General features: G+C 40.2%; 1 protein-coding gene across 2 annotated transcripts in view; it reads right to left on the bottom strand.

The window, feature by feature from the left end:
* Positions 1 to 393: 393 nt before the first annotated feature.
* tsl (torso-like) overlaps positions 394 to 13,047 on the bottom strand; it is a 315,919-nt gene continuing 303,265 nt past the window's right edge. For both annotated transcript variants that reach the window (XM_067142534.2, XM_067142535.2), the window contains exon 3: positions 394 to 3,715. In XM_067142534.2, the coding sequence (XP_066998635.2) occupies positions 3,320 to 3,715 (396 nt within the window). In that variant the 3' untranslated portion in view covers positions 394 to 3,319. The remainder of the gene's footprint in view (positions 3,716 to 13,047) is intronic.

Here is a 13,047-nt window from a genome sequence, read left to right on the forward strand (position 1 = left end):
ATCTTTATTTTTCTATTTATTGTTCAATTTCTATTACAATAAATAGATTGGCATTATCATCACTATTTTCCCTTCCTTTCCAACACTTTGTTCTCCAGAAAAACTGTCAATCAAACATGAATTAAATTAGGGTTGGGGTTTCATTCATACTGTTTCTAATACCTCCCCAATGCTCCTGTAGTACACATTAATTCTTTGGGGAAGGTTCTGTGAAACTGACAAGGAAACTCTTTGGGTTGAACCTGACAGATTCAATGAAACTTGAGTGAGTGATCAATTAACAAATTCTAAATTTAATGGTGATAATGTTTCTGCCATAAATTACAGGTAGTGTTATAATTAATTGCTGAAAAATAGCTGGATGGCTTGTAGCAGTTAGATGATGATGATGATGATGATGATGATGATTATACAAACAAAACAAACCTCATCGCACAACAGCTCCAAAGGGCCATGGCCTACCAAGATGCCGCTGCTCAGCCTGAAGACCTGCAGATTATGAGGTGTCATGTGGTTAGCATGACAAATTCTCTTGGCCCGTTATTCTTGGTTTTGTAGACCAGGGCCGCTATCTCACCATCGGATAGCTCCTCAATTGTAATCACGTAGGCTGGGTGGACTTCGAAACAGCCCTCAGATCCAGGTAAAAATCCTTGGCCTGGCCATAAATTGAACCCGGGGCCTCTTAGTAAGAGGCAGGCATGCTACCCCTAAACCGTGGGGCTGGCATTATTATTATTAATTAATGCATTTATTTATTTAATGGTAAATATCTGAGGTCAGACAGAAATACTTGTATACTGTTATTTCTATTTTAAAGTTACATAAAAAGGAGAAGAAAGGTGGAAGGACATTTAAAAGAAGAGCAATATAACTTTCTAAATGGAACATCAACACTAGACCCCATCTGCAGTATGAGGCAGTTAATGGAAATATGGAAGAGATATGGTGATGACATTCCTTGATTTAGAAAACACTGTATCGAGAGCAAAGGTATGGAAAGTAATGCAATTGCAAGGATTAAGAAAACAAATGATAGAATTATGCACGTAATGTACTTTTTTTTTTGCAGTAGTATCCAGACACATGTGGGAAGAACAGAGTGGTTTTGGAATGAAACTGGACTACACCAAGGAAGTGCTCTGTGACCACTGTTATTCGTAATAGTTATGGACGAAACTCTGAGGAAGTCAAAGGTAAAATATGGAGACAGGGAGCTGTTTGCAGATGGTATTGTGGTGTGAGGAGCAAACAGAGAGGAAGTACAATGGCAACTCAACATACTGAGTGAGTTTATTGAAAATTATGGAATGAAAAAGAGTAAGACAATGGTGTTGACTGTAGGAGAAGGGGAAGGGAAATGATAAAAATAAAGGGGCACAACCTTGAAATTGGTGAGAACTTCAAGTAATTGGGAAGCAAAACTGATGGAGGATGCAAGGTTGGACATGGAGATCAGTACTGGTCAGGAAATGTAGCAAGAACCAAACACAAAGAGATGTGCAGTAACTCAAGACTACAGTGGGGAGGGCAGTATTGACATGTGAAAACCACATGCTGAATGTGTAGCAGTCAGTTGGGTGGCTCCTCCCCTCATTCCCCTCTCTAGTGCATCTTCACCTGGTGTAGAGGAAGGTAGGAAATTGGAGTGGAAAAACTTTACAACAGAATGGAGAGGGATAAACTTAAATGATCTGGATATGTTAAGTGGATGGAAGAGAACAGGGTGCCGAAGCAAATGATAGAAACCCAGATAGAAGGAGGGAGGTCAAGCGGAAGACCCAGACTGATGTGGTTGAAAACAATCAAGAATAGTACAATTAGAAGAAACCTGGACTGGAATACAGTTAAGGAGGAACAATGGTGTTCAGATAGAGAAAGATGGAAAAGTGCCATAGACATCCCAACCTGGCAGGAGCTGATAAAGGAAGTGGAAGCTTTATACCGAAAATGAGATTTTGACAACATGAACAGAATTTCTCGCTCTACAAATCTATTTTACTAACACACACATTATATAAAAATATCAAAATATTAGGGTTTTAATAATTCTGTATCGTTTATTATGGTAGCTAAAATATTATATAGTATGAAATGTTGGTCATCTATATATATACAGCCAGGCAAAAAAAAAAGTTACACTTAAGAAAAATTAATTTTCTTAAATGTATTTTACAATTATGTTCATTATAATTTAATTTTCATATTAATTATAATTTATGTCTGGCTGCTTATCTGAAATGGTCAGCATTGTTCCTTTCAGTTCAGATGATCCTAGTTTTGATTCTCAGCCAGGCAGGACATTTTAACCACTCCTGGCTAACTTTTCTGACTTGGGGACTAGATGATTGTGCTTGTCGCTATACACACCACACACCACCCAGCCACCACAGAAACAAGCAATACTGAATAATCCCTCCACATACCGTTGGTGTCAAGAAGAGCATCCAGCTGTGAAACAAAGCCAAGTACACTTACGCAACACGGATTGTACTTGTGACCCTTTCAAGGTGTGGGAAAAAGCAGTGAAAGAAGAAGAAGAAGAATGATTGTATTTTATCACTTAATTTTGGGTTCATTAAATTCATATTACATATTTGAAAACATCCAAGTGTTTTCTTTTTCTTTTTTGTCTGGCAGTATATACTGTAAATGCACATGTTATTAACATAATTTTCTAACAGCAAAACGCTGTCGGCTTGCATTTGGGGGATAGTGGGCTCGAACCCCACTATCGACAGCCCTGAAGATGGTTTTCCATGGTTTCCCCCATTTTCATACCATGCAAATGCTGGGATTGTACCATAATTAAGGCCATGGTCACTTCCTTCCCACTCCTAGCCCTTTCTTATCCCACTGTCGCCATATGACGTATCTGTGTTGGTGCAACGTAAAGCAAATTTAAAAAATAAGAAAGGAAACTGCAGGTTCGGAATCACTTGTTTTGTCAGGCTGTGGATGGCAGCAGGCCTGCGGTGATGTTGCGATACCTTAATTGACCATCCTACTACGTTTCATTGCAACCAATGCTTTTGATACACCATGCTCCATTTAAAAACTACATCAGAAATATCATTTTTATGGCAGAGTGATTGTTACCAATAAGTTATGATGTCTTAACTGACCATCCTACCCAGTTTCACTGCTTGTCCCAAACTGTTCCCTTGTAAGATATGTCTTTTCCTCTCCTAGTTTGTAAATTTTTTCAACATCACTTCATATCTGTGAATGTTGCCACTTAGTCTCTGAACTGACTTGTGAGAGACACACTCTCTCATATCACATTTGTACTTCACCAAACAAGCTGCTGTCCAGCCTATCACATGTTGACTTCCCACAGTTTGAGATAGTTGTCAACAACATCTTGGAACCACAGTCTCTTGTCGGGATCTTTAAACGCTGGGACCAGAGTCCGTAAGTCGAGCTGGAGCAGAGCCTCATTTCCCAGAAGTTCATTCAAGGTTTTGAGAAGCGAAGCGTCCCCGTGCAGCTTAAGTAGACTCGGGTATGTGAAGAAATAGTAGTGGACACGAAGGTACTGCACCGCCCAAGCTTCTACTGTGGCGTTGCCGCTCGCCGATTTTATGCGGCCGATGTGCTCTGCGTACCACGGAGAGAAGTAACTCGAGAGTTCTGAATTGGAAAGTGCAGCAACTCCGCGTTCCTTCATTTTCTGCTTCAGGCTCCTGTAGACCTCCTGAGAGTACACAAACACCTGGAACAGAACAAAACATGGCTTCAGTAAAATGTGGAATGTTGATTATTTTGTGTACAAAATAAAGGCGAGTTGTTGAATGATAAAAGAACACGTTGACTTTTCCAAAGCTTTACACTTTGTGTAGCATAATTCTCTACTGAGTTGTCAGCAATGGAAAGAAATAAACAACTACAAGCCGTGTTACGGATACAAAAGATGGGAATATCGAAATGAACACATATTAGGATAAACACAATAACAGATCAGTATAGGTGAGGATCAAACAAGTGTCAAACCAGGAGGACAAATTGGGGCAAATATTTGTTTATAGGAAGGGGAGTAAGGGATTGAAATAACTTACCAAGGGAGATGTTCAATAAATTTCAAAATTCTTTATAATCATTTAAGAAAAGACTATGTAAACAACAGACAGGGAATCTGCCACCTGAACAGCTTGTGAGCTTCCTAACCTAACACCACGGCACTAGAGCTCTGGAGGACCTTGGTATACCAAGCGACCGTTACTCAGCCCGAGGCCTGCAGATTATGAGGTGTCATGTGGTCGGCACGACAAATTCTCTCGGCCGTTATTGTTGGCTTTCTAGACTGCCTTGTGAGTTTCACTAATAGGAAAAGTTCTCTCAGGTTTGATTACTGTGTTGATGGGGTGAAAGTTCCTTATGGGGATTACTGTAAGTATTTAGGTGTTAATATAAGGAAATATCTTCATTGGGGTAATCACATAAACAGTTTTGTAAATAAAGGGTACAAGTCTTTGCACATGGTTATGAAGGTATTTAGGGGTTGTAGTAAGGATGTAAAGGAGAGGGCATATAAGTCTCTGGTAAGACCCCAATTAGAGTATGGGTCCAGTGTATGGGACCCTCATCAGGATTACTTGATTCGAGAACTGGAAAAAATCTAAAGAAAAGCAGCTCGATTTGTTCTGGGGTTATTTCCAACAAAAGAGTAGCTTCTAAATTCCCATGGAGGGAATTAGATATTTTTCACCAATAGAGCATGTCAAAAAATATCAGATGTAAGGCTTTTCAGGCGTTTGCTATATTAACCAGTGTTTTGTCTTAGGTCTGACACTAGACTCGTCAGAGAGGGATGTGTCAGACCCTACCCACTGACGCTGGGTGTATGCAGGTGAACTTATCAAAAGCCTTAAGGCCAATGCCAAGGCCAGTACCAATGCACTTTGAGAGACTTTGTCTCATTACCAAAAATTGATGCCTGCCTGGCCATCAGATGATATAGTTGTTGATTCCCATAGGGAACCTGAAATATTTAAGGCTTTTGATAAGTTCACCTGCATACACCCAGCGTCAGTGGGTAGGGTCTGACACATCCCACTCTGACGAGTCTAGTGTCAGACCTAAGACGAAACGCTGGTTAATAGAACAAACGCCTGAAAAGCCTTACATCTGATATGTTAAAAGAGTAGCTTTACGAAAATGTTGTAAAGTCTGGGCTGGGAAGACTTGGGAGAAAGGAGACAAGCTACTCGACTAAGAGGTATGTTACCAATATAAATGGTCTGTTGTTGGACATTATAAATTTTCCAGTTAACCCATTCCTGGTTCCCAGCGTTTCGCCCCAGTGTGCTAAGTTGGGCTCATCAGTTGGTAAATAGCACATCCACCAAGACACATGGCTAGTGCATACCGTGGAGCCAACTGCGTAGGATACTTGGAGCCACTGGCAGTACCAATGCACTTTGAGAGACTTTGTCTCATTACCAAAAATTGATGCCTGCCTAGCCATCAGATGATATAGATGTGGATTCCCATAGGGAACCCGAAATATTTGTCCTGAATGAGTAAATTTATAATACCAATATAAATGTTCCGTTATTGGACATTATAAATTTGCCAGCTAACCCATTCCTGGTTGCCAGTGTTTTGCCCAACTTAGCACACTGTGACTAAGTCAATCATAAATCACTACTGATCTGCATTTAGGGCAGTCGCCCAGGTGGCAGGTTCCCTATCTGTTGTTTTCCTCGCCTTTTCTTAAATGATCGCAAAGAAATTGGAAAATTGTTGAACATTTCCCTTTGTAAGTTATTCCAATCCCTAACTCCCCTTCCTATAAACGAATACTTGCCCCAATTTGCCTCTTGAATTCCAACTTTATCTTCATATTGTGATCTTTCCTACTTTTAAAGACACCACTCAAACTTATTCGTCTACTGATGTCCTCCCATGCCATCTCTCCACTGACAGCTCGGAACATACCACTTAATCGAGCAGCTCGTTTCGTTTCTCCCAAGTCTTCCCAGCCCAAACTTTGCAACATTTTTGTAACGCTACTCTTTTGTCGGAAATCACCCAGAACAAATCGAGCTGCTTTTCTTTGGATTTTTTCCAGTTCTTGAATCAAGTAATCCTGGAGAGGGTCCCATACACTGGAACCTTACTCTAGTTAGGGTCTTACCAGACTTATATGCCCTCTCCTTTACATCCTTACTACAATCCCTAAATACCTTTATAACCATGTGCAGAGATCTGTACACTTTATTAACAATCATATTTATGTGATTACCCCAATGAAGGTCTTTTCTTATATTAACACCTAGGTACTTACAATGATCCCCAAAAGGAACTTTCACCCCATCAACACAGTAATTAAAACTGAGAGGACTTTTCCTAATTGTGAAACTCACAGCCTGACTTTTAACCCCGTTTATCATCATACCATTGCCCACCGTCCATCTCACAACACTATCAATGTCACCCTGCAGCCGCACTAGCCTCTCACCACTGGGTTCCGTGGTTCAAATCCCAGTCACTCCATGTGAGATTTATTCTGGACAAAGTGGAGGGAGGACAGATTTTCCTGTGAGTACTCCGGTTTTCCCTGCCATCTTTCATTCCAGCAACACTCTCCAGTATCACTTCATTTCATCTGTCAGTCATTAATCATTGCCCCAGAGGAGTGTGACAGGCTTTGGCAGCCGGCACAATTCCTATCCTCGCCGCTAGATGGGGCTTCATTCATTCCATTTCTGATCCAGTTGAATGACTGGAAACAGGCTGTGGATTTTTTCATCATCATCATCATCATCATCATCATCATCATCATCATCATCATCATCATCATTATAATGAAAGTTATACAGCTGGCTATGGACTACAAGTAAGCAAGCTACCAACTGTTCCTCAACCTTAGGCTTACACCCTTTTCTTCACATTCCTGCGAGAGACTTTTCAATCCTTGCCCCTCCTCTCCAACTTTCTCCAGCTGATATGTTCCCCGGGTTAGCAGGTTATTCAGGATTTTCCCCTCAAACCTGCAACTTTCTTTCTAAAACGCTTTCTGTTGTGAGTTTCAACTTTTGTCATGCTTCCTTCCTGTAGATATTGTGCGCCTCTCTCAGCCAGCAGGGCTGGGTTTTCCATTTCTCCTGATGCACAAGTATCTTTTTATACCAATCTTTCTGGGGTTCATTCTCTTCAAATGCCCATAAAAGGTCAAAATGGATATCTTTTCTACATTCGTATACAACTTCTTGTTTGACCTCAGATGGAATGTAAACCCTTCTGACACTTTCTTGGGCCCAAGGATTTTAATCCTTGTTAGCAACTTCCCTTCCTCTTTCTCTATGCTCTATGCTTTCAGGGTCTAAACAGCATAGACTTAGAGTTCCCCAAGAGGTACTATCACCCCATCAATGCAATAATTACAACTTGACTTTCCATCCCATTTACATTCATACCATTGTCTACGGTCCATCTCACTACATTGTTAAAGTGCCCCTGCAGCCACTCACAATCCTGCAACTCATTATTATTATTATTATTATTATTATTATTATTATTATACTACCGAGACTTAAAATGCAATAACATTAAAAGTGTAAATTACGAAGGATATATTATTTCCCTTCGCTTATGTCTCAGAGGGAGCCAACATCCGTTTGTTGGTAGGAGGCCCGTAGCCATGATTTCTTTTCGGAGGAGGTTCAAATCAAATATTACTCCAGCAATCCAAATTATGATCTGTTCGACTTTCCTGGTCTCGGCCTATTTGAGAACCAAATTAAAATTTATTTTAAACATAGCTAATTTATGGAAATGAAACACACAAAGTAGAAATAGAAAATAATTATGTAGCCTATATCATTTACAATTTTAACATTTGTAAAATTACAAAAATGGTAATAAATCACATTCGATCTTCTTTTTCTTCTTCTTCTTCTGTCGCTTTTCCCACACCTGTGGGGTAACTGGTGCGACTGTCTCGAACATGTGGATATGTCCAACGGATGCCCTTCCTGACGCCAACCCTATGTGGAGGGATATAATCAACTGTTGCGTGTTTGTATGATGGTTGGTAGTGTGATGTGTTGTGTTATCTGAATATGAAGAGGAGAATGTTTGAAGGAACACAAACACCCAGTCCCCGTGTCAGAAAAGAATAAGACGCGATTAAAATCGCCGACACAGCCGGGAATCGAATGCCGGATCCCCTGCACCGAAGGTCTCAACGCGAACAAATTCAGCCAAGGAGTCCGACAATAACATTCAATCGCTTGCAACTGATCGTTTGTTTTACATTTTTTGGAGAAATGTTGACACCACCCCGTGTTGGCTACGGGCCTGCTAGATAACTGGTGTTATTTTACCGAACAACACATTTGAAGGCCGAGTTGTTGCAAGGTGACAAAAATTGTTCAGTCTTGTCAGTAGATGGCACAAAGTGGGTCAGTGGTGAGAGGTTTCACTTTCTTGACCTGCTCACCATTACGACATGGATTACTTCAGCTGCAGCCCGCCGCGGCGTGTTGCAATCTGCCTGCAGGTTCTCAGCCACGCACGTGTATTGGTCATGAATGCATTTCTTGAGTTGGTAGACACAGTGGCGAACGGATAGTCGTGAGTTACGAGGGTTAGAATCTCTCCCAAAACACCTCCTTTAATTGGCCTACCTTTTCTATCCTTTTTAAAGGCACTTTTATGCATTTGTGTTGGGTAATCAACATACCGGTATTTGAATATAATCGGAGCTTTCAGTATGATTAAGGACTGGAATAATTTTCCAAGGGAGGTGTTCAATAAATTCCCAAATTCTCGATTATTAAGTGATTCGCAAGCTGCGTTGAATGCGATAAATAATAAATATAATCTGAATCCAACAGCTGTAGCTATTAGAACCACAGCTCAACAAAGTTTTGACGGGCTTCACGGTCATTGTGGAATATCTGGAAACGAGAAAGCTGATCTTCTGGCAAAAGCAGCGGCTACATCTAATTTGGAAATTACTTATGACAAAACGTCACCTAGCTACGCTAAAAAATAAAAAATCATAAAGAAGCACGTAATCCATCAATGGAACAACATCTGGACTTCTTCCACTAGAGGCCAAGTCACCAGAGAAATATTCTTCCCTGAGGTTTTCAACCGCCTGCAAAGTAACGTGTTGGTGCCAAGCTTTGAAATGACTCAATTTTTGACTGGTCATGGCAAATTTGGTTATTATTGTCATCGATTTGGAATCAATCGTCCTGATGGCTACGTGTGTGTCTGTGGATCCTCACAAACAGTGGACCACCTACTGTTTGAATGTGCTGCATTTGAAAGAAGGCATGACTTGAACTCTCATTTGAATTATTGCAACATTACATTATCAAAACCCCTGTATCATTTGTTTAAGAAGCCGTGCTGTTACAAATATTTTATTAACTTCATCCACTTCATTTTCCGCCGATTAGATACATGAATTCATTTTCATTGTAAAACTGAATATGTATTTTAACTATAACCCTAGTATACTATGTAAAATAGGGTTCCAAACGGCTTTGGATATTCAATAATAATAATAATAATAATAATAATAATAATAATAATAATAATAATAATAATAATAATAATAATAATAATAATAATAATTCTTTGCAATTATTTAAGAAAAGACTAGGAAAACAACAGGTAGGGAATCTTCCACCTGGCCGAATGCCCTAAATGCAGATCAGTGGTGATTGATTGATTGATTGATTGATTGATTGATTGATTGATTGATTCATTCATTCATTCATTCATTCATGCATTCATTCATTCATTCATTCAGTCATTAACGAATAAATGGAACTTTAAGAGGTAGGAAAGACCACTATATGAAGATAAAGTTGGAATTCAAGAGGACAAATTTGGACAAATATTAATTTATAGGAAGAGGAATTATAGATAGAAATACTTTATCAAGGGAAACGTTCGATAAATTTCGAAGTTCCTTGAAATCGTTTAGGAAAAGACTAGGTAAACAACTGATAGGGAATCTGCCACCTGAGCAACAGCCCTAAATGCAGATCAATTATGATTTCTTCTTTCTTTCTTTCTTTCTTTCTTTCTTTCTTTCTTCGAATGGGCCTACTTTGGACCAAGCATGTTCAACTGCTGGGCTCTGATCATTGTCCGGTATTGTCTCATTTTCTGCCAGTATAACTCCTTTCATTTGTCCAGAGGGTACCTTTCTTCCAGGGATTTTACTGAAATCCAAGGACTTCTTTCAGGGAATGTCGTACAGACCGTCTACCGTGACGTCCCCACAAATAGCTCACAGAAATACCTTATTTTACAAATGCGTGATCATGCGTAAATTCGTTTGCAGCTCTTTTCAGGCACAGCCCTAGTGGAAATAAGCTGCACATAGGTAACCGTTTTTACCACATTACAGCCCTAATGCCAGTTCTTCAATGTTCTTCTCAGTTTCTGTTAGCCAAGTGGTACGAATCTTCTTGTTTTGCCAGAAGATGAAGAGGCGATTGGTCAGTCTTTTGGAAGGCAGTCTTACTATATGGCAATAAAAAGATACTCTCCTTTTCCTAGCATAATCAGAGAGCCTCCTTAATATGTTCATAGAGTTCAAAATTGTGTCGTGTACGGAATTCCTCAGCTTCCTTTACCGGATCTAAGATCTTCCTGAGAATTCTCGTCTCTCTGACTTCCAGTTTCTCCGTCAGACCTCTTCGGTTCAATGAAAGTCACTCCATGGCATACAGAGCTTCAGGTCGTATGCCTGACGTTTCAGGTTGCGTGACAGGCATTTTTTTGTTTGTTTGTTATAAAACGTTCTTTGTCAGTCGATAGGCCAGTTCCAACTTGTTGACTCTCATGGATAATGATGCTCTTTCTGATAAGTTCAATTATGATTTATTGATTGATCATCGTCTTTTAGCGTCCAGTCTGCAAGCCTTTTTGAATTATCCAAGCGCGTCCACAAACCTCTATTTTCAACTAGCTCTACACACCTCTTAACATTAAATCATGAACTGCTGAGTCCAGCCATCGTCGTCTTGGTCACCCTCTATTTCTCCTAACCACCATGGTTGAGTCCATTATTCTCCTAGGTGCGGTAAACTATTCTCCATTCTCCCACCACCGAAGCCGGCTTATGTACTCTGGCTTCATCGAGTTTATTCCTAACTTTTTTTTTTTTTTGCTAGGGGCTTTACGTCGCACCGACACAGATAGGTCTCATGGCGACGATGGGATAGGAAAGGCCTAGGATTTGGAAGGAAGCGGCCGTGGCCTTAATTAAGGTACAGCGCCAGCATTTGCCTGGTGTGAAAATGGGAAACCACGGAAAACCATTTTCAGGGCTGCCGATAGTGGGATTCGAACCTACTATCTCCCGGATGCAAGCTCACAGCCGCGCGCCTCTACGCGCACGGCCAACTCGCCCGGTATATTCCTAACTTAGCCCTCATATTTGTTTGGTTCTTGCTATATCTCCCGACCAGTACAGCCCGGCCATTTGCCTGGTGTGAAAATGGGAAACCACGGAAAGCCATCCTCAGGGCTGCCGGTGGTGGGATTCAGACCCAGCATCTCCTGAATGCAAGCTCACAGCTACGCGACCCTAACCGTAAGGCCAACTCGCTCGGTTGCTAAATCAAGATACTCCCACAGTGTCCTAGATCAAAACATGCTTAATACCGAGTGCGGTTTGGTAACTGGGGTAAAAATAACTGAAACACGTAGAATCTAAGCACCACAAAAAGTGAAACAAACATATAGGGAATAATCACATCGCAGAATAATTCAACTGATCATGATTAGTGAAACGAAAGAGACTCTTTATCAGTCTACAGTTTCGCAAATCTTGGAATTAGAGGGACACAGCCATCCCCATTTTCTTCTCTACACTAATTTTCGCTCGATTCTTACTCTTTATCGCGGTGATTGTCAAGAATTCAGCGTCTCGCAAATAAAGAATCGGAAATGTAATTTAAAATTCGCTTCACCACTTACAAAGGGGTGTTCCTCCGTGCTTGATGTCTAACCAATGTTCATATAATTACAGTCTTATTTACTCTTCTTCACACTGTTCTACTGTATGACTGTATGACGGTGCTAACCTGTTCTCTTACTACGCCACAGAGGTAATAATAATAATAATAATAATAATAATAATAATAATAATAATAATAATAATAATAATAATAATAATAATAATTGTACCGGGCGGTACACCTCTACACCGTTTATTTAAAAGTTGCGCCAGTTGAAACTCCTCTTCTGGAGGAAGGTTGAACTTTATCTACTCTATTAATTCTCTACTTTCTCAGAAGATGTCACCACGTGGAAAATTTTGAGTTTTTGAACTGTGTCACTTTTGATGTGTTTTTGTTTCGCTTGAAGTAAGAAGTGTGAACTTTCTCTTCTAGAGGACACTACTGAAGATCAACAATAGTGCACCCTAGTGCGGAGTCAAAGAACTATTTTGTTGGAGAAATTTTTATTTCAAAAGTTTGTTTCTTGTTAAATTTCTTTCTGTTATGGTTTAAGTTGGCTGTTTACCCCTCTTTTTCCCCTTGTTTTAGATTTATCCAATCCCGAATTTCTTTTAGTAATTTCTGACCAATCTGGTGTATTTTCCCCCAACTTGTATCTGTTGCGGGGTCCTATCCAATAAAAACATTGTGGGCGGGTGTTTTCTTTCCCCTAACGCCTAGAAACTTCCGCGAGAGTATTTAAACTGCTGATTTTTGGGTCTCTGGGCCACTTCTGTTCCATCTTTCAGTGTGTTAAGTACCTAGCAGGAGGCGGGAGGCGCTTCTTTCTTCGGCAGCGGTCAACAATAAGGTAATGGCCGATTAATAAATTCTTTCTTTGCTTGCTCAGCAGTTTAACTCTCGGGGCGGGTGCGAAGCGTTCCACCATGTAACCTTTTCCTAAAATGTAACTAGTCTTTTCTTCTATTCTCTTGAAAAGCTACATACTGGGATAGAGAGTGCTAACCCTCTCGAGCTCCCACTCATAATGTTTTGAGGTGAACTTATTGTTTCTCAACCTATTCTTCCGTAATGTAATGTAAATTGCTATTAAGTCACCTCTGTAGTA

This window comes from Anabrus simplex, chromosome 3 (assembly GCF_040414725.1).
Source record: "Anabrus simplex isolate iqAnaSimp1 chromosome 3, ASM4041472v1, whole genome shotgun sequence".
NCBI classification, from domain to species: Eukaryota; Metazoa; Arthropoda; class Insecta; order Orthoptera; family Tettigoniidae; genus Anabrus; species Anabrus simplex.